This window comes from Hibiscus syriacus, unplaced genomic scaffold (genome assembly GCF_006381635.1).
Source record: "Hibiscus syriacus cultivar Baekdansim isolate YM2019G1 unplaced genomic scaffold, ASM638163v2 tig00112344_pilon, whole genome shotgun sequence".
Lineage (NCBI taxonomy): Eukaryota > Viridiplantae > Streptophyta > Magnoliopsida > Malvales > Malvaceae > Hibiscus > Hibiscus syriacus.
The window spans coordinates 1,482,595-1,504,226 of NW_024063307.1; the positions used below are offsets into that span (position 1 = coordinate 1,482,595).

The 21,632-nt window shown below is 33.5% G+C and overlaps 2 protein-coding genes across 5 annotated transcripts; both read right to left on the reverse strand.

The window, feature by feature from the left end:
* Positions 1-5,851: 5,851 nt before the first annotated feature.
* On the reverse strand, positions 5,852-13,198 carry LOC120178237. Its single transcript, XM_039184157.1, has 7 exons — positions 11,966-13,198; positions 10,618-10,740; positions 10,160-10,214; positions 9,947-10,056; positions 8,840-9,016; positions 6,629-6,727; positions 5,852-5,986 (listed from the first exon to the last, which is right to left on the reverse strand). The coding sequence occupies exons 1-7, from the start codon at positions 13,196-13,198 to the stop codon at positions 5,852-5,854; spliced, it is 1,932 nt and encodes a 643-aa protein (XP_039040088.1).
* Positions 13,199-16,071: 2,873 nt separating this feature from the next.
* LOC120178085 (OVARIAN TUMOR DOMAIN-containing deubiquitinating enzyme 1-like) lies at positions 16,072-20,782 on the reverse strand. Of its 4 annotated transcripts, none has more exons than XM_039184035.1 (10): positions 20,654-20,782; positions 19,700-19,905; positions 19,027-19,092; positions 18,829-18,912; positions 18,570-18,692; positions 17,588-17,640; positions 17,344-17,393; positions 17,168-17,268; positions 16,626-16,909; positions 16,072-16,309 (listed from the first exon to the last, which is right to left on the reverse strand). In XM_039184035.1, the coding sequence occupies exons 2-9, from the start codon at positions 19,898-19,900 to the stop codon at positions 16,643-16,645; spliced, it is 945 nt and encodes a 314-aa protein (XP_039039966.1). In that variant the 5' UTR covers positions 19,901-19,905; positions 20,654-20,782; the 3' UTR covers positions 16,072-16,309; positions 16,626-16,642. The 4 variants fall into 4 exon arrangements, with proteins under 4 accessions (XP_039039966.1, XP_039039964.1, XP_039039967.1 ...); XM_039184033.1 differs by having other exon boundaries at positions 19,700-19,971; positions 20,654-20,755; XM_039184036.1 differs by having other exon boundaries at positions 19,700-19,900; positions 20,654-20,745.
* Between the last annotated feature and the right edge of the window lie 850 nt (positions 20,783-21,632).

Here is a 21,632-nt window from a genome sequence, read left to right on the forward strand (position 1 = left end):
TTAAATGAGGAAATTACAGACGATGTGGCAGTCCTGAACAAAGAATCTAGCAGTGAAGAAGAAACAGAGGAGGGTTGGGAAGCTTTGACGCTTCATATGGGCAGATCCAGGGGAAATGATGTAATAAGAAGTCTCTTGCAATTGGTTTAAGGAGTTGGAGTCCTTTCAATCACTTGTCTAGAAGTTTGTATATAGGAAGGTGGAATAGAGGTTCCATTTCTAGAGTGTATAGAAGATCTAGAGAAAGAAAGGTGTGGTTTAATCCGAGCAGAGAAAATGGGACATTGCAACTTACGGAGTCGAATGACCACAACAGGACTAGAATCAATCCTATTACGAGTAATCTACCTATTCCTAATACCCAGGAGAGAAGACCAAATGGGAATCAGGATGAAGGTGGTTTCTAGTCACAATTCGAAAGTAGACCAGTCACAGCATTCTCGGGGTGCTGAAGGAGTTGTAAAAGGTAATCAATCTAGATCAGTGGCAAGGAATGGCAATAGAAGAACGAGAAGGCTTTTGATTAGGGAAGCATTGGATGTGGCTAGTTTCCCTACTGTGTATTCTTCAAAATTCTCACTATTTTTGGAAGAGGCTCTAGCTACATGGAAAGTTAGTAAAATGCTGGGTATCTCATTCAAAGAGGGGAAGAATGCCTTCTTGGAAAAAATAATTAATTTGAAAGAGGGATTGGCTGAATGTAGGGAAGGGGTGGATCCGAGGGTATAGGGATCTTTTGGAAGCTTTGCTTTAGGGTGCTTTTGGTTCACGGAATGTAAGATTACCAGTGGGAATAAAAGATTACCAGGGAATAGGATTACTGGAAATGTTATATTTTGTGTTTGGTTGGTTTAGCAAGAATGTAAGATTACCGTGTTTGGTTAAAGGAATAAAAGATTATTGGAATGTATATTTGACCAAATTGTTCTTATTATATATTTGTATAATATTACAAATTGTAAAATATTTACATATTTTCTTTAAAAAATTAAATTCATAATATTTATATATTTTTTACAAAATTAAAAATATAAAAAAGGTTTAATGAAAGGGTAAAAAAAAATTTTAACCCCTGAACTTCTTATAAAATTTTAATTATAGATTTTTTTTGTAAATCTAAAATAATTTAAGGATAAATTTGTAATTTAACCTTCGTAGAATTTTTATTATTTAATGACAGAAGAAATATATTTTTGAAAAAAAATAAAAATTTAAGGGCATTTTAGTCCAAAACGCCGGTAATGTTACAATACCTAAGGGAAGGGAGGTAATGACATTCCAGGTAATATACCACAAAAATCTACTATTAGTAATAAAACATTACCGAGAATGAGATTCCCGGCCAACCAAACATGGGAATGTGGGATTCCCATCCCATGGGAATCCCATAATCTTTGAACCAAACACCCCCTTAAGGTTTTGGTTTCATACTTGTCTTCATGGTACAAATTAAGATTATTCATGGAACATTAAGGGTATTCATAAAAAGGAAAAAATCAAGAGCCATAGCTAATATAGTCAAGCAGTATAAACCAGGCATTCTACTAATTCAAGAAACAAAGCTAGAAAATTGTTCTCAGGCTCTTAGGAGAAAGATAGGTGGTAGTCTTCTTAATGGTTGGATTTTCGTTCCAGTAGTGGGGTCTGCAGGTGGATTAATGGTGTTGTGGAATGAGAAGGATTTTGAAGTTACAAACAGACATTTAAGTGGCAGATTTATAGCCATATTTGGAAAATTTAAGAATTCAAATGATGAATGTGTGATTATTAATGTTTATGGTCCTTGTATTGACTCTGAAAAGGAGGATTTCTTCAGGGAGCTGCTGAATTTTGTAGCTGCTCAAACTGTATCAGTTTGTATTGGGGGTGATTTTAATGTGTACCTTGATTCGGCAGAGAAGTTGGGAAAGTCTTAGAATTGGTTCTCTATAGATATACTTAGAAATTTCCTGAGTCAAACAAACTTAATCGATCTACCTATGGTCGGGGGAAGGTTTACCTGATGTAATAATAGAGAAGCCTCTACTTGGGTCAGATTGGATAGGTTTTTAATTTCTGGGAATTTTCTGATTAGTTTTCCTAATGTTGTGCAAAGCCTATTACCCAGGTCTCTATCTGACCACAATCCCGTTTCATTGGAGGAAAAAACTGTAGACTGGGGGACCAAACCATTCAGATTTTTCAATAATCTTTTAGAGAAAGAAGGTTTTGAGGAATTAGTTAAATCGTCCTTGGATAATTTGAAGGGGAGTAGAAAGAGAAGGGTATATTCAATTTTCTGCAAGGAACAAAAAAATCGATCAGAAGCTGGTCGGACAGAAAATTCAATGGGATTTCTGGGTCTATTGCAGATCTGGAATTGAAGATTAATGATCTTGAATTCAAGGCTCAAGCTGATGATCTTTCTCAACAGGACTGGGAGCAGCTGCTGCAGTTCAGATCGAATCTTTGGAAGCTTTATAGGATTGAAGAAAGCATATGGTTTTAGAAATCAAGGGTGAGATGGATGAAAGATGGGGACAGAAATACACGATTTTTTCATCTTTCTGCACTAAACAGAAGTAGAAGAAACGAGATTTCTAGCTTGAAGATTAACGGTTCAGAAGTCTCAGATCCGCAATTAATTAATATGCATATTGCGGATTATTTTAAGGAATCCTATAGTTCTAAGACAACATTGGAAGTCGAGGACTTATCTATGAATTTTGCTAAGTTATCAGGGGTTCAATCCTCAAATCTTGAGGAGCAGTTTTCAGAACAAGAAATATGGCAAGTGATAGCTTCATCGGATAGTTCTAAAGCACCAAGCCCAGATGGCTTCACCATGGGTTTTTTCAAGAAATATTGGCCTAGTTTAAAGGAGCATGTAATGAAGTTTTTCCAGGATTTTTACTTTGGTAGAAAATAGGAACATGGGGTTAATCATGCGTTTATTACGCTTATACCGAAGAAGATTAATCCGGAAAGTGTGGAGGATTTCAGACCAATCAGCCTTGTAGGTAGCCTATACAAGATTCTATCAAAAGTGTTATCTAAGAGGTTGAGTTGTTGTGTTGGGGATATCATCAGTCAATCCCAATTTGCTTTTATTTCGGGGAGAATTATTGGATTGCTCCTTCATTGCGAACGAAGGAATTGATTATTGGAGAAAACAGGGATTGCAAGGGGTTGTTCTAAAAGTTAACTTTTGTAGAGCATACGACTCTGTGGAATGGCCTATTTTATTTAGAGCAATGTCAGAGATGGGTTTTGGATATAGATGGTCCTCGTGGATTACTCAATGTCTGTCTACAATCTCAATTTCGATACTTGTCAATGGGTCTCTTTCTGAGGAGTTTCCTATGCACAAAGGTCTAAGACAAGGCTGCAGTCTATCTCCTTTACTGTTTAACATTGTAGGCGAGATGCTACACTTGATGTTGTCTAAAGCAGTTGAAAGGGGTTTATTTCATGGTTTTGTTATTGGGAATTCTGAAAATTCTACTAGGTTGTCTCATCTACAGTTCGCTGATGACCTAATCATCTTTTGCCAAGCCTCTATTTATCAGATCAAGAATGTTAAAAGGGTGTTGAGGATTTTTAGCATTATGGCAGGTTTGCATCTTAATTTAGTGAAGAGTAAGCTGTTTGGAATCAATTTGGAAGATGAAATTTTATCAGATTGGGCAGAACAAGTGGGTTGTTCAGTTGATTCTTTACCGACAGAATACTTGGGTCTTCCACTGGGAGCTAAGAAAAACTCAGAGGCTCTATGGGATCCTCTCTTCAAGAATTTTAGTGCCAAAATTGTTGGGTGGAAAGCTTCTTGTTTGTCATTGGCTGGTAGGACAGTAGTTTTGAAATCGGTGCTAACATCTCTACCCATTTTCTTTTTACCTCTTTTTAAAATGCCTTGCAAAATTGGCAAGAAGCTAAATTCTTTATTGGCTAACTTTCTTTGGGGTGATAAAGAGGATAAGCGGAGGATTCATTGGGTGAATTGGAATATGGTCTGCAGGCCTTTGAATTGTGGTGGACTTGGTGTCCTAGATTTGAATCTCACTAATCGGGCTTTATTAGGTAAGTGGGTGTGGAAATTTGCCAATGATAAAAATTTTCTTTGGAAATATGTGTTGTGTAGCAAGCAAAAGGTTAGTTGTAATACTATGTCTATTGGAAAGGTTTCTTCCTCTCAATCTTCTTAGATCTTGAGAGGCATTGCAAACAATTTCACAAAAAATGATTCGGTAGGGGAATATCTTAGATCGAATGCGAAGTTGCAAGTAGGAAATGGGAAATCAATTTCCTTTTGGAATGATATATGGGCAGATGAGGTTCCTTTAAAAATCATTTTTCCTAGAATATATGTGCTTTCCATTAATAAAGGGGGGATGGTTGTAGAGTTTGGCAGCTATGGATCGAGTGGTTGGGAGTGGAATGTACAAACTAGAAGGAACCCGAGTGACTGGGAATTGGATCAGTGATTGGCTTTGATGACAAAACTTAAGGATATCAAATTGTCAAACTTGGTGGAAGACTTCCTATTTTGGTCTGCTAGTGGAGATGGAATGTTTTCGGTTAAATCCTGCAGAAATTCTTTTGGTAATGTGGTTGGGAGTTGTGATTTGTGGCTTAAAGGAGTCTGGATGGGTTTTGCTCCACCTAGAGTGGAAGCTTTCCTTTGGCAGTTAGCTCATCAGAAACTGACAGTTAAGGCAGAGTTGGTTAAGAGAGGTATATCATTAGGGGAAGATATTAAGTGTCCTTTTTGCAAGAATCAGGAGGAAACTGTTAAGCACTTATTTATCTCTTGCTATGTTGTTTGGGAATTGTGGAATAAAATAGCTAGTTTTTGGAATAATTCCTTAGTTCTTCCTCAAGACCCTCCTGCTCTGCTTGGTTCCTGGGGTGAGTTGAGGGGGAAATCAACGATTTGAAAGTTTATTCCGGGAGTTATCTTCAGGTCAATTTGGAAAGCTAGGAATGCAATGGTGTTTGAAGGATCTACTCTTGACAGTCTGTCTTTGTTCTTTACTGTTAGATTCAGGCTTTCAAAATGGTTTTTAGCAAAGTTTCCTATGGTTTATATACAGGAGGATCTGCTGATTGATAATCTTTCCCTAGCAGATGGGTTTTCTCTATCCAAAGCTAAAGATTGTCCTGTCTTTCGGTGGATTCCCCCCCAGTTGATTTTCTAAAGATGAATGTTGATGGAGCCGCTAGGCTTAATGGCTCGGGTGGAGGTATTGGAGGTATTTTGAGAGATTGGGATTGTTGCACCCTTGACTTTTTCAGAGAAGGTAGGGCAAGGAACTCCTCCATTAGTTGAATTAAAGGCTATAAAAAGAGGCATTGAAATCTTTTTGTCATCATGATGGGAATCTGTTGGGAGGTTGATTGTTGAGAGTGATTGTAAGTCGGCAGTGGAATGGGTTCAATCCCCGACTTTGGCTCCTGATTTTTACTCGCCTATTGTTTATCAGATTTTGACTCTTCTCTTTGGTAAGGTACATTCAGTGAGGTGGATTCTTAGGGCGAGTAATGGGGAGGCAGACAACTTAGCAAAGAAAGGGATAGGGTGAATGTAAGGTTTTATCAGTGGAATTTCTGGTCTAGCGAGAAGGTTTATTGGGAATAAATCCTTAAGTTTTATGTTATGTAATGTGATGTAGTGGTTAAATCTTATGAAATTCTTTATTATTAATAAAATTTCTAAGGCACTCTTTTCCTCCTTCCGCTGATTAATGAGCTTACTTCTTAGCTCCATTAATCAAGAAGGGGTTTTTTAACAAGGCCTTCCATTCCTATAAAAAAATAGATAAAATAGCCTGCATAAATATCATGTTCAGTAATCTAAAGAACTAGAAATCTCTTACAAAATTTTGATTAAAGAAAAATAAATTGCCTGATTCCGGGTCATCAAATTGTCTTGCCCTTGTAGCCGCTTCAACCTGTACTTAAAAACTTTAAAGCCAGAAATACCTTTCTCATCCCAATAGTCAGTAACCTATTAAAAGTAAAAGTAGAAGTGAGCATAACTGAAAGATAATTAGTTCGATACTAACAATAGAATATCTTACTATAAGTTAATGGTGGAAAAATCTATTTATAAGGACAAGAATCACTTGTTTAAATTGGTATTGCTGAATACTAACCTAAGATCTATTATATCTTAGATTCTCAACTAATAAAACATCTAAAATACTTCACAACAATAAGTGTATTCTTGCATGTCCGTCAAGAAACAGATATGAATAAGGAGAAAATAAAGGTAAGAAAACATTTTCACGTCAAAATTTCATCCCAGTTTCATAACAAAATAAAGTTACACATTACTGAGTCAGGCAGCACTTCATATTTATATTGTTCTACTGTCAAAATATGAGAAAAATATAATTTTTGTTTGTAGTTGACAAGCAATGTGTCCAACCTAAAAAACATTACTTTTGTTTGTAGGCAGTGAATTAAGATAGGAGTAACTATTCTCCATGCACAGAAAATTTTAAATACAGTGACCCTTCAATCCTTCATACAAGAAATAAAACACAAACAAACCTATACAAACACATCAAATAAATTTCTAAATTATGAGGCATAAAATTAGTTTTGGTGATCAATTATATTAAGAAATTTATTTCAAGATTTTAACCTTGTACAAGCCATCATATATGTACACTGTTTTGCTGTAACTATCATCACATTTATGACCACGAATAACTCTAACAGGCACAGATTGCTCCTTGTTATTCTGCAAATAAGTTACAAAGAAAAAGAGTAAAGAAACAATTTAAATTGCAAGTTCAATTCAACATCATATCATGTAGATAACAAAAATCAAGGCAAAAAAATGTACATCAGTAAACCGAGCTCAGAATGTATTTAGGCTGACAAGAGAAGAAAATTGCACATACATGTGATGTTTGACTTTATTCCAGTTGTGTTGCATCGTAATATGTTAATATTATGTTTTCGTTTCATTTTGATCACTTACTATTATAAAAGTAACAAAACTATTAACGTGATATTTTTTAATTTTTCAATGATGATATGACATTATCTTACGGTATCACATCAACATTACCGTTAATTTTTTAACAATAGATGCCTAAATGAAACTAAAACGTAACGTTAAGTATGAATCTAAAACAAAAAATAATTGGGTGGCGAAAATGAAATAAAAGTGATAGTTAAGACACTAAATTTGTAGTTTAACCTAATTTTAATTTTCTTTTTGGAATCAGATTTTTTTTTTGAATAATTTGGGATAAGTACAAGTAGTATCCGTTTAAAGATAACTCTCAACCATTTTACATTGAACGCTAACACCCTCGGCATTCTTGGTGCTCAAACCCAAAACCTCAAGGATTATCAACAATTTATGTACTACCGAGATCATTTTATTCGTGTTGGAATCGAATCTTAAATACACAATTAACAGAATCTCTGAAATGGGTTGACAGAACGGCAAACATAGAAGCTGATAGCTTAGCTAAGGCTGGTATTGGGTAGTTATTGTTTGTTGGGTTGGGATATTGTTTAATTGAGTGGAAGATGTGTTCTTTGGTGTGTTTCGGGGTGTTTTTGTAAGGGGTTTCTTTGTTTTAAACATTATGTAATCTTTTACTTATTAATGAATTATGAGGCACTCTTTTCCTTCTTCCGCTGATTATAGAACACCAATTGGTGTTCCATTAATCATGAAGGAGGTTTTTAACGAGACCTTAACTTCCTATCAAAAAAAATAATAATAAGTAAAGGAAAATAATCCCTGGTCAAAAGTAACAGCTTATACACAAACTAACTGGAAATTAAAGGCGATAGCTGACACGTGTCTTAATGACTCTAGATTGTACATTTTTTAATTTTATTTTCTTAAAAATATATGCTATTATTTCTTAGTTGACTAAGGAATAATAATAATACATGCTTTTTTTTATAAAAAAAAAATCATTAATCAGCCAAAACTGGCATGTGATATACTTGTCATTCTAGAGAGAGAGAGAGAGAGAGAGAGAGAGAGAGAGAGAGAGAGAGAGAGGGATGGAGTGAATAGTGACAAAGTTCGTCAAATTTATGCAAACACTTACAGAATGGTTTACATAGAACCTTTAATAATGGTTTAACTGGTGAATAATTCAACCAAATCTAAATCTATCCTAAGCTATTAAAATCCCTTGAGTATCGTTAGAAATAGTTTTATCCTTAAATAATGAAAGTTAAAAATAAGAAGAAAAAGAAAGGATTTCCGGTGGAAGAAATCACCTATTGAAATGTTTTTTAATAGGCTGGATATGGCACTAATATAAACTATATTCACAGCAAATATAAACTATATATTTTGAGAATATAATTCAATTACATGATTTATTAATAAATTTTTCACCAAATGGCCTGGTTTTAAGTGAAAGAAAATATAACTTTGATGCTAAAATAAGGTAGTATACTATAACCTAACATTTCATTAAGTTATAGTTAAATTGCAAGAAAAAATTAAAAGAATGGTCTCCAATGGCAAAAGTTGGGACATGTTTCAAAAGCTTTCGCCTAAAAATCATTATAAGTATGCCATTTTTATAAAGTCAAAGTTCAAATATCACAAGTGAGAGCATTATTTTCATTACCATATTTAAGCAAGTTTGCTTGTGGACATTGAGCAATACATGTCATCTCATAATTACCATGAAAGTAATCCCACTGATTAAAATAACCATTAATAGGTAAAATTTTATTTAAGTAGATAAATTTGAAACTTATTGGCATTACTAATTAACACCTGAACATTAATGTTAAAGCAGTTAAGCATAGAAAGAGTGTAAACATGATACTCTACGGAAGGCAATAAAGAAAGCAAGTTACATACTTTTAGAGCCAAATTACCACGAAGCATAACTTGATCTTTGATTTGATGTTTATCACCAAGTAAATCATTTCCACCTTCACCAGTATAAACAATTTCTTCGCTATTATCAAAATCATCTTCATATTGGCCAGACAGCACAACTGAAGCAGCAAGAGGGAAGGTATAGCCACTATACTCCTGAAATGCACCAAGAGATTACTAAAACAAAGTAGGACATGAGAAGCTGATGACTTGAATGAATTTTATAGGGAAATTATATAGGAACTTGTACGGACTCTTGGATCACCCAGTCTATTATAAAAAGGAAACTTTACAAAAGTAATTAACCAAGTGGCTTAAGGAGAAAACAGTAGCATAACGATAAAACAAAGGCTGAAAACACGTAAGATAAAGGTTGGAATTCTTAGAAAACAAAGGGTTAGATGAACCTCTAGTTTTTCAACTCTAAAGATAACTTATAATTCTGGCCATCTATCCATATGTCTAATAATTAGTACAAATAAGAATGAAATAATAAAATAGCAAAATAGTAATAGCTCGTGTCACCAACTCAAGCTAGATTAAAGTAAAGCATACCTACTTGAAGTCTTAGGATAACTTGAGCAAATAAAGTAAAAAGGAAAATGCATAAATAAAGTAAAGAATTCTGTACAAGTCAATCTAAGTTGAACACTGAGATTGCTCCATCATGTGAGAGAACTTTTATGACTAATAAGTAATAAAATATGACTTTTAAAGTTTATCAACAAGATTAACAACTCGCCTTAATAAAGCTATCATTTCATGCCTGCCTGCCTGCTCTGCTGATCCAATGGAAAAATAAAATAGAAAAACATAGAATTCTTCTGATATTTGAAATTTCACACACAAACATAAAGTAAAAAAGGCCTAATCGTTGTTCATCAGTGGATAGGCCCACTAACTCCTTGCCCTCCTACTTCCAAGCTAGATCTTTATCCTAAAAGTAAAATTTTTCATCATCCATGTGAACAATTTGTTTTTCATCTCTATACCTTGTCGACATATTATAGATAATATTTTGAAATCAGAAAAATGCAAAACCAAAAAGAAACAAAATTAAAGCATCTACTAAACAATATAACCAACCGATTTCACATAATGTTCTCCAATGTAGTCAATTCCCTTCAGCAAAAGTTTATGAAGTCCTACTGCAACCATTTCAGCACGAAAATAAAAGCAATGCCCAATTTCAATACCTACATAAAAGAAGCAAAAGAAATGATTTTTAAAATAATTCCATGCAGTACAATCTGAGTGTATGAATATATATACATATGGGGGAGAACTACATTCACCAACCAGGTAGATCACCAAAGTATCTTTCGTGAGATAGAATTTCATTTTTCTTCAACATCTGTCATGAATTTAAAAAAATATAAACATGTCATAAGTAGTTCATCAAGCAATATACAGATTTCTTATACTGCTGACGTGATAGGACATATACAGAAAATACAAGTTAATTCACATTTTAGCTGCAAGCACCAAATAAACAAACTTTACATATCAATCTAATTCGAGCACCAGTTTTTCTCCATATTGAACATATTCACATCACTCCTAGCCCCTAGGAGACCAATAGGAGAAACAAAATCACAAAAGTATCTCATTTTTATTGACTAATGGAATCAAACCAGAAGAAATCCAAGCATGACAGATGGCTAAAAGCAGAGGGTCGAAAATGGAAGTCCAGTTCAAAAGCTTCAGACAGTATAAATGTGGAAAGTACATGAGCCGAGCATTAACCATAAACTTGCCTCAGAAATCGCCATCAGATCCGGGCAGCTTTTGCTTTGCTTGACGCAATCTTTGCACTTAGATAGATTAAAATGACCTTGGCACTTGGATTGCTTGACATTACCTTCACATGCATATTCTTCCTGGAAATTTACAGAATTAACAAAACTAAAAAACATCTTCTTTTCATGTAAATTGAGATAGGAAGAAAAGAGAATATACTGCTATAGAATCACGTTGATTATATTGTTTGGGGGGCGGACTAGAACTAAACAAAAATCAGGATACAAAATTCTTCCAAACCAGAGAGTGGTGCCATTTTTATTGGAGTAACATCAATAGAGAAAGCAATCAGCAAAAAAAAAAAAAAATCTGAGTAACTTGGAGTTAATGTAACCAGGTTTTATCCAACCAGAGGAAAATGAATGTCATATTAAAGATATAGACGGTCGCAGATTAATAATATCTATGTGTTTTGTGGTTCAATAATGTCATATTTAACCAATTTCTATTCATTTTCACTAGTTTTACTACTTTGACAAGTTTTTTTTCCTGAATATCAGCTCATACAGGTTCCTGGAATAACTTTTAGCCTTTTAGAGAATTTTAGTTCGGCAAGTCATGACAAAGGTCATTTACTCATCGTTCACATAGAAGAATACAGCTTTTAAGGGTCATTTTTTCCTTCCTCGCCAACTAACCTAATTAAGATGATTGATGAATGTGTCACTTCATTTTAGGAAGTATTGAAGTCACTACCAAAATATAACTACATTCGAAGTCGCATCATTTTTATATTTAATCAAAATATATCAAATTGTTGCAGAGAAAGTGTCTTAGTGAATAAAGAATTAACGACAAATCTTAATAGAAGTGCTCCAAGAAATTAAAGAAAAAAAAGTTGAAATGCAATAAATTTTACAGTTAAGAAAAAAAAGTTGAAATGCAATAAATTTTACAGTTAAGATGCTTAAATAATTTGTTTCACCATTCACAATTTCATGATCACTACCTTGTTATTACTTCATAAATAGCACAAATATGAGAGCATGACATTGAAACACAGACAGATCAAGATGTAATTCATCTTAATATGTCCTAGATCACAATACAAAAAAATATAATAAAAAGAAAATTTGTTCCAAATTATACAAAGTACTCTATTATCATCATATTAATAAAATCTTCAATCTTCTTCTACAGAACATTACATTCAAACAGAAATGCAATAAATATTTCGTTTAAAAAAATCATGAAACATTTTCATTTCTAAATTTTCCTTTCAACAAAATATATGTTAGCACCAATGTATAAGCACCAATGCTTCCTTCTGTATAAAAACCTTGCAGAACAAAATAAACAGTTTACCTTAGAGAAGTGGAGAAAATACTTATTGAACAGCCTGAGTTTATCTTTCACCGCCATAGCCGCACTTGTACCATGAGTAGATGCTAAATCATCACCATAGTTCCCCCCTTTTATATCAGTTTCCTGTAGATAGGCAACATCCTTTTCACCGCTTTCAGTGGTTACAGAACCATTAGATACACACTCCAAATCTGCGTTACCAACTTTGTGCTTTTTGACCATGATTGTATCTTGAGAAACATTCATTGTTTTCCTCTTCCTACAACTACCATAATAAGGTCTCTTCTCCCAAGGAATACTTTGGAATCTGGGGCTAACTCTAGCATTTGATGTCTTTCCCGAGTCAAGCACATCCTGTATCTTCTCAATGTTTGAGTTACCATGAGAATCATTCAATGTTTTCCTCTTACGACAACTACCATAATAGGGTTTCTTCTCCCAAGGAATACTTTGGAATCTGGGGCTGACTCTAGCATTTGATGTCTTTCTTGAATCAAGTACATTCTCTATCTTCTCAATGTTTGAGTTATCATGAGAATCATTCAATGTTTTCCTCTCCCGGAAACTACCATAATAGGGTCTCTTTTCCAAAGGAATACTTTGGAGTCTGGGGCTAACTCTAGTATCCGATATCTTTAATGACTCAATTACATTCTGTATCTTCTTAATGTTTGAGTTACCATGAGAATCATTCAATGTTTTCCTATTCTGACAACTACCATAATAGGGTCTCTTTTCCAAAGGAACACTTTGGAGCCTGGGGCTAACTCTAGTATTTGATATCTTTCCTGAGTCAAGTACATTATGTATCTTCTCAGTGTTTGAGCTACCATTGTTTGGTAAGCTTTGAAACCTTGGGCTAACTCTAGTACTTGATGTCTTCCTTGAGTCAGTTGCATCACGTATCTCCTCATTTGGTAGATTTTGAAATCTTAGGTTAACTCTAGTATGTGATGTTTTCCCTGATTCATATGCATTCCAAATCTTTTCAATGTTTGAGTTACCTCCTCTTGGTAGATTTTGAGTATTTGATATTTTTCTAGATTCAGATGCATTCCGTGTCTTTCCAATGTTTGAGTTGCCACCCTTCCGTATATTTTGAAACCTTGGACTAACTCTTCGCTGTAGATTGTGAAACCTTGGACTAACTCTTCTCTGTAGATTTTGAAACCTTGGACTAACTCTTCGCTGCAGATTTTGAAACCTTGGACCATCTCTTCGCTGTATTGCCATTCAAAAATTTAAACCAGGCCACGAAACCTGCATGCAGAAATTAGGAATAAATCACAATGTCAGAGCAAGTGAAAATAGAAATAATTTTTCTACTAAAATCACGTTTACGGACAACAATTCCTCACTAATTTTTCATAGAAAAAAATAGCAGGGATATGACAAATGGATTTGCGGAATCGACTTCAAGGCACGTTGTAAATCTTTGGAAACATAAAGGACCGGCATTGTCTTACTGAAATTGTATGCATCCATTGATTACAGTGAAGACAGGTTGATTTCTCAAGTATGTCATAGTTAGACTCATTCTAGCTGGAAATTTGATTTGCATGTACAGAAAGAACAAAAAAAAAATCGAAGTAAAAGAGAGTGAAGAAACCTACAAGTTAAATGAGTGCCGGAATGCTGGAGCAGATTGAAACTGGAAATTTGCCGTCTTTAAGTCTCCATTCTTTAGAATCGAGTCTAGGGTTTGTAAAACAATTATACTTGACAAAGGATTAAGAGGTTTAGAGCAGCGGGAAAGCTGAGATTTCGAGGGGTTTGAATAAAAAGTGCCAATGCAAGATCCTGAACATTCAAGATCAGGGTCTCTTTCACCTGTTTTCCATGATATTTAGAAAGATTTAATTACCAAATAAGTGCTATAACTTTTGTATGGAATTCGTGCCGAATATATAGGGATGGGCATGAGTCGAGTTTTTGGTTCACTAGACCCGACCCGACCCGATATCAATGAATCCTCCACCCGAGATTCAACCCGATCCAACTTGATATATAACTTAAAAACCCGATCGACTCGAAATAATAAAAAATGTTATTTTTATTCAATAAAAACAATGACTCAATTGAAAAAAATAATATATAAAGGGGGTATTATTGTAATTATTCCTAAAAATATAAGGTAAAATTATAATTTTTTCGGGTCGGGTCGAGTATTTTTCACTATAAACCTGAATCCGACCCGACCCGAACATCATATTTAAAAAAACGACCCGATTAGGTCGGATCAGAATCCATCGGGTTTGGTCCCATACCCATCCCTACTAATAGATACTTAATATTGGATAGATCAAAAAAGATTGTAGGCAGAAATACTAATAATTATTGATAAAATAATAAAAAAATATAAACAATTTTTATAAGAAACCAAATTGAATGAGTACAAAATTAGGAAAACAGTTTTTTTTTTTTAAAAAAAAAACAAGTAATTTATTTAACTGAAATTATTTATTTCTTATAATTTTGTCTATTTGTTATTTACCAATTAAAAATAAATAGGTTAAGAAATTTGAATTTCAAAAATTGAATAAAAAATAAATAACTAGAGGTTATATCTAATAATACTTGTTTTTAATGAGGTTAAATTTAATAATACTTGTTTTTAATATATATATATATATATATATATATATATATATATATATATATCGAATCCAAAATCTCTAGAAATAAATATCACTCCTTTATCCACTAAGTAATCTAAATTTGAATAACAATATTCGTAAGGCATACATAAGTTTTATCTAAATTAAAAGTAAAATAAATACAACCAAATATAAAAACACGAGTTTTGAAAGAATTTGAATCAAAAGTATGTTTATTTATTATATTCTTAAATTTATATTAGAAAAATAATTTATTAATTATTATTAGATAATAATAAAAATTAACGTGAAATTAATTAAGATACTATTAATTAATAAAAATTGAATCTATAAAATCACTGAATATAATTAGATAAATTAAAAATAAAAAAAAATTGTTTTTTCTCTAAAGTGTCTCCAATTTCTTTCATGACTTAATTTCAATTTCTTTAATAATATTTTTATTGTTAGTAGTTTTTTAGTTATTGACAATATACGCATTCTGAAGACACGAATACTTGAATTTAATACCTTTAAAAAGAATAACACTTTCTTTTATTATTGATATCGCTTAATAGGTTTAATCTCTTTAATAATAAACCTTAGGCTTCACGTATCTTTCTAATAACAATTTATTAATATAAATATAAAATAATTATAACTATTTTATTTATAAAGTTCTAGTACTAGTGTTACTTTTTTTTATCGCTTTATAAGGCTGTTTAAAATATTTACATGTTAGATATTAATTATTACTTAACTAGTTTTATAATTATATACTAATTAAAACTATTAACATTATAAAATCATTTTCATTAAAATAACATATAAAAACTCACAAAAAATATTTTAAGTACTATTCAATAGGTTTGCGCTTTGTTAAAATGCATTTGGATTTATTGATCCTAAAACCAAAACTCACGGTTCAACCTAGGACTATAAATGCGACGAGACAGATCGCGAGCTATAAAAGATTGACTCGATCAAGGCTCGATAAATACTCAGATCGAATGAACTCGACTCGAACTTGACTCGAATTCTTAACGAGCTAAAACAAACTACTCGATATTTGACTCGAAAAGCTCTTGAGCAACTCGAAAATATAATATATTAAGATTTTATTTTAAAAAATAAATTAATAATAATAATAATATTTATGTATTATTTTTTTAAAAAATACAGTAAAATTTTATGTATTTAAGGTTCATGTTCGAGTTTGAGACTTCAATCGAGTTAAGTTTAAGATTTTTTTTTTATTTCGAGCCTTTTCGAACTGCTCACGAGCTTTAGTTCAGGATTTTGAGTTCGAGTTGAGCTTGAAAATTTTATGCTCGCGAGTTTTCGAGTCGAGTCGAACTCTATTTCAGAGTTTTTGAGTCGAGTCGAGCTCAGTAATACTCAAGCTCGAGTCGGCTCGTTTACACTCCTAGTTCAACCCAAGCTCGGTGACAATGAACTTAAAGGGGAAAACATCAATTTTATGTATTTGCAGAATGAAAATTTTATATGTGGGCCGATGCAATTTCACATGAGTTTCTGGGTGAGGCTACTAGCTGTTCTCAATAGCAAGATACAAAGTTCCAAGTCTCGAGGCAACCTTTTGTTCATATCTCACAGAGTTAAGAAGCACAAACAGTTCAGTCATAACAGCCGATCAATGAGTGTATGCTTTTTGCATTACAGTCACATGTCAGCCTGCAAGGTAAATTCTCCCCCAAGTACCATTGATTAGGACATTGTCAACAACCTGCAAGACAAACAAATACACGAAACCTCTTTAGACACAACCGAATGTTAATAAATGCTCATGTCAGGGTGGTGGAAGAAAACTGGCCATTGTCAGCATCAATCTGCCATTGAGGGTGTTAGTGGCTCCTAAAAATGTAGTTAAGGGCAGTGCCGCCCCAAACTACCGGTATGAATTACTATGTTTTCAAGCCAACTGCCCTTGTCGCTCAAAAGGTTAGGGTTTGTATGTAGACCTAGGTTCCTAGTGATCCTAAACTTGTGGAGGTCCAGCAAAGCACTCTATTGATCTCAAAGGGATGTGAGGAATCACTTACCAGAAAACGCAAATGCATCATTTTGGATAGAGAATGTCATAATGACCAGGGCGATATAGCAAGGTGATAGAAGGCTTGACAGGAGTGGAGCTACCACTTGTAGCATTTGACTTATCACCCGAAGTAGGAAGAAAATCATGATGGTTTACACTGACACCACCGACATCACAAGAGCTACGATCAAGGTACACAACACGAATTGGCACACCCAAAGAATCTGAAAGGGAGGTAATGTGCACATGATCACTCTCTTCACCCATTGGCTCTACGGAAGATTTGCAAAACTACAAAACAGATTATATCATGAGAGGGAAAGTTGAAGTCGCCAACTTACCAGAATGCATCAGAATTAAATGTGATGCAAAAGAATTTAGGTATGATTAAAAAAAATGACTGATGTAAACCGTTCAATAGCATAAATACTAGCACAATACATGACTTGGAGAACAGTCGAGAAGACATAAGGAAACAGTTGCTGTATGTAATAATGCATGAAGGGTTATTTTGTAAGCATGCAAAAAGTTTTATTATATTAAACAAACCTGTTCTACCGTTGCATTTGTTAATCCCAAAATAAAGGGTTCGAAGAACTCTGAACGCTTTTGTATTTCACCAGAGGTAACAAATCTGAAAAACATTACAACTAAACAACAAAACTTGTCATGAGATATACAAAAGAGAAAGACACGTTACTCCCTCAATTTTTTACCCCACTCACCATAGTCGGAAATTGACTGATCTCGACTCCTTAGTATTAATTCATCCTGACTGACAAAGGGGGAAAACCTTGTTAAGAAGCTCAGACTCATTTAATTTCAATAGATATAGGCAACTAAAATATTTGGTTTCAAGACCTATGATTATCAGTTGGTTATGGTGGTCAGTACATGTGGCACTAAAAAGGAAAAAAAATCAATTTAAACCGAGGAAAATATCAAGGCAAAATAAAAAGATGTACACACCTAATGGAATCTTCATTTCCTTGAAGAACGCAGTCCAGTTGCTCAAGGAATAACTGAGAATTTTATACATAGAAGCACATATAAAAAAATGGTGTTAGAGATGCCAAAACACAATCAGGTGCTTCATGACGAAAACTTTCAGCCTAATAACAACAATATCCAAAATAAGTAATTTTAGAAGTAAACAATATATCAAGACATTTCTCTCAAAAAGGACTCATAAAAAGAAATAGAAAACTTTGTACCAAAAAAGAACACAGGAAAACTAAGTCTTCAGCTTAAGATGAAACCTAGAAATTAAAATATTTATAGCTTCCTTAATCTCTACGGGCATTAAACTTAGAGTTATTTTAACCAGGATAAATGCTAAGGGCTTTGTCCTGAAGAAAATATGAAAACGCATGAGCAAACATTAAAACATCTGATAACAAATTGTAAAATAACCCCCATCATGTCTTATATTTTGGAACAAAGAAGACACCCATGTTTGTAAATAGTATAAGGGATTGAAACATTGTTATGGCTAAATATTTCCTGAACATTTTTTAGGACTGAAGAACAAAAGCAACAAAATTATGTGGAACAAACCAGTGCCAGCATCCAACATAAACATGCATATTAAAGTAAAGTCTGAAAACTCTTCAAAAGCTCGGTTTTATAAGGAATTTCTTGAAGAACTTATATTTCCCCTTTTTCACACCTGCCTACCCCTTTCAAGAGGAGGCTTCTAAGGGGTGGAAAGGTAATAAGAACAATTTAGGGAGGTGCAGAATTAAAAGTTGATTGTAAAAGTGATTTTCCAGAAAAATTTTGCATGAGGAGGTATTTTAAAGATGTCTACTGTAGGTATATACCAAAACATTGTTACAACGGAGTAAAATGCACAAAAACAAGACATCTAATTTCCAAACATATAGAAATGGAATAAAATAAACTATTTAATCTAAGAAAAGTAAAAAGATATAAAAAAATAATAGTTTACCGCAAAAAAGTCCTCAAATGTTAACTCTGCATAACCTAAGCTCTGAAGTGTCTTTCTAGATTCTTTGACATTGCATTTGATACGATCAACCTCAGCACGGTCTTGTGATTCCAAAATATGCTCCTTTAAGTATTAAAAAAAAATTACAAACTTACAATTCCTAGAGAAAATGATGTGCCTTCAACATGAAGCTTGGTGACAGATTAGAAAATTATAAATAAAAGACATCTATAAGAGGTACTATGAGTCTATGACATACAAGGTATGAAAACATAAAACTCCGGAAAAAGCAGTTTCCATCTCCTCGTGTTCTTCTAATGGCAGCATATTGTTGCTCAAGTACCTGCATTAAGGATAAACATCAATGCCTCTTGTTTAGAAAAGATAAATAACTAAGCAAGCAAACAATTGTGACATCAAGGAGTAAAATGTACACACAACCATAAAGGCAAGATACCTTTATTTTTTCAACCAATATAGGGCTTCCTGATTCATATTCAGCTGCCAACATAGAGAGCGGTTCCTGCAGTTTCATATAACAAATTTTCATGGCATCACATGTAACTAGTAAGTTCAGCAAAAAGAATGGAAGTTGTCCTTGCACCATAATATTCATGCAAAGCCAAAATACGAATCAAGCAGACAAAAAGGACCCAGTGATTTTTGAAAATCATGCTAAGTAAATGAAAAGAAAAAGTTATTTTGGCATGTAAATAGGTGACAGCTAAGCAACAGCATAATACCAAGACTTGCGTCCTAGTTATTTAAGCTGCCAAAAATGGTGATGTAATGTAAGTAACCCATATAAAATGCCTCGAGATGAATATCAGTAGAAAATACTGACCATCTTTCATTGGCATGGCCAGACAATCAGCACTTGACAAGGAAACAACAATCAAGGAATGGCCATGGAAATAATGTGAAAGCATAAAGAAATTAGGATGCAACATCAGTCAAATAGCAACTCAAAAGATACTACATATATGAACTAGTAAATTCAAGAACAGAAATGTACAGACTGTCTATCATATAGTGCAGTGGCAAACTGAATGTTTAAAAAAAAAAGGCAAGAAAAGAGACCCAAAATATACCATGTTTAGAAATCTCAAAGAATCATGTGTTTTCCTCACCTTGTCACCAACAAATGGAACTTTCTTGGCTTCCTCGTCATGAATGGTAGATTGTTGCTGCATGATATCATCATCTGCGAAATTTGCCCAGTCATCGCCATCAGAAATGGGAATGGACACAGAATACTCCGTTTCAGAAATGGGAATGGACACAGAAGACTCCATTTCCCCATCAGCTATCACTCCCTCCTGATTTTGCATCTTTCCTTCACACAAATTCAAATAATTTCAGGTTTATCAATAACCTCTGCCTCCTAGCGTGAACTTTATATCTGCATTTCCTCAGAGAAATGAGAAAAACATGTTTCGGGAAAAAGAAGAAATTTCCCAACCAGACAAAGGGTTATGGCCTCTACTTAGTGGAAAATTCACCACATTAAAGTACTATTCATCTTCGTATCTTATCGTGAACTAAACCATTCAAAATAGAAGATCCCAGGCCCCATGAATTTCTTATATCAGGGTTGCCAAAACAAACAAAAAATTCATTAACATTACTATTTTATGATTCTACGAGGAAGCAATGGAGTCAGAGAACACCATATAAGCTCGTTTCATGTTCTTGTTTGCAGGGCTCCGAAATTCAACCACCAGTGTAAATTACACGCAGTCCATAAATTATAACTTGTAATTATGAAACTCAGAAATGAAAAATGACAAATGTAGCGGCGATCAACTACACAATTTAGACATCCATGCATGATGAATCGAAGTTCTTTAAATTGCCGTGAAATTTTACAGAATTTCTATCGGCGTAATTGTAATTTTTCCACTTTTCAGGCCAATTAAATTTTTTTTCTTGGTATAAACATTAAGCAGCAAGATTATGCTAAACAAATTTGATACGAACCACAATTCTGAACTGAAAATCTGAACAAAAAGGAACCCCTTTCACTCTCTATACGAATAGAACAACAAGAACAAGCAGGAGATTATAAAGAAAGACGAGCTTACCGGAAATTGAAGATTTAGGATTTGTTTTGTCTTCGCAAAATCTAAGATCGAAAGCAAAGCGCTACCAAAGGAATCCCCTTCTTAGCGACTATATTCTTTAATTCATTTATTTAAGGCTTAATTATAAAGTAAGTGTACAAACTATACTATTTTTCTCAAATATGACTCTAAACTTTTTTTTAAATCATCCACATTTTTAACATTACCACTTTAGGTGCTTAACGAGTTACATTATGATAATTTTAAAATTTTTATTTAAAATTATGTTTTTAAAAACATAAATTTTGAAATACTTTAAAAAACATCAAAATTTTAAAAACTCTCAATTTAACTCTTAAACCCACATCAGTCACATTCCTTTGTCGTCGACAAAACTTCAATCGATCTCACCTCCACTCGAAGATCAATAATCCTATAAGATCGCAACCAATTGACGGTCAATCGATGTTTATACTCGACAAACCCAACGCAGCAAATCGCGACCCCAAGCTGTCCCGATAGTCAATTGACAACAAATATGACAGCGTATGACTAGGAAGATGGCAATGACTATGTTGGCAGCGGCGGTTGTGGCCGACAAGGACGATATCGGTGAGCTAGTATTAGAGATTTAGGATTTTTAGGAATTTGGTGTTTTTTTATAATTTAAAAGAAATTATAGATTTTTTTAAATGATATTTAAAAAGAATTTTTTTCAAAATTATTATTATGTGACATGTATTACTGAACGGATAAATTTATCAGTAATCACGGTCCGAAAACTTAAAGTAATATAGTTTGGATAGTTATTTTATAATTAAGCCTTTATTTAAACACAGAATGATGCGAAGAGTTAAACAACACGATTACTGGGTGCTACCATTTTCACGTCTTCAACTTTCTTTAGGCTTTTTTCTATATATACATTATTTGGCCTTTGAACTTTGGGCTTTGGCCTTCGGCCTTTGGGATTGCGGAGAAAAGGGGTTTATAGCAATTC

Excerpts from the sequence above, each read along its gene's own strand:
- LOC120178237 (XM_039184157.1), bottom strand. The coding sequence starts at position 13,198 with ATGGCAATACAGCGAAGAGATGGTCCAAGGTTTCAAAATCTGCAGCGA. Across the intron at positions 10,215-10,617 it reads ATCTGATGGCGATTTCTGAG|ATGTTGAAGAAAAATGAAAT; the intron begins GCAAGTTTATGG and ends AATTCATGACAG. Across the intron at positions 6,728-8,839 it reads GTGGTAATTTGGCTCTAAAA|AATAACAAGGAGCAATCTGT; the intron begins GTATGTAACTTG and ends ACTTATTTGCAG.
- LOC120178085 (XM_039184035.1), bottom strand. The coding sequence starts at position 19,900 with ATGCAAAATCAGGAGGGAGTGATAGCTGATGGGGAAATGGAGTCTTCT. Across the intron at positions 17,641-18,569 it reads CATTTGAGGACTTTTTTGCG|TTATTCCTTGAGCAACTGGA; the intron begins GTAAACTATTAT and ends TAAAATTCTCAG. Across the intron at positions 16,910-17,167 it reads CAAATGCAACGGTAGAACAG|TTTTGCAAATCTTCCGTAGA; the intron begins GTTTGTTTAATA and ends TCTGTTTTGTAG.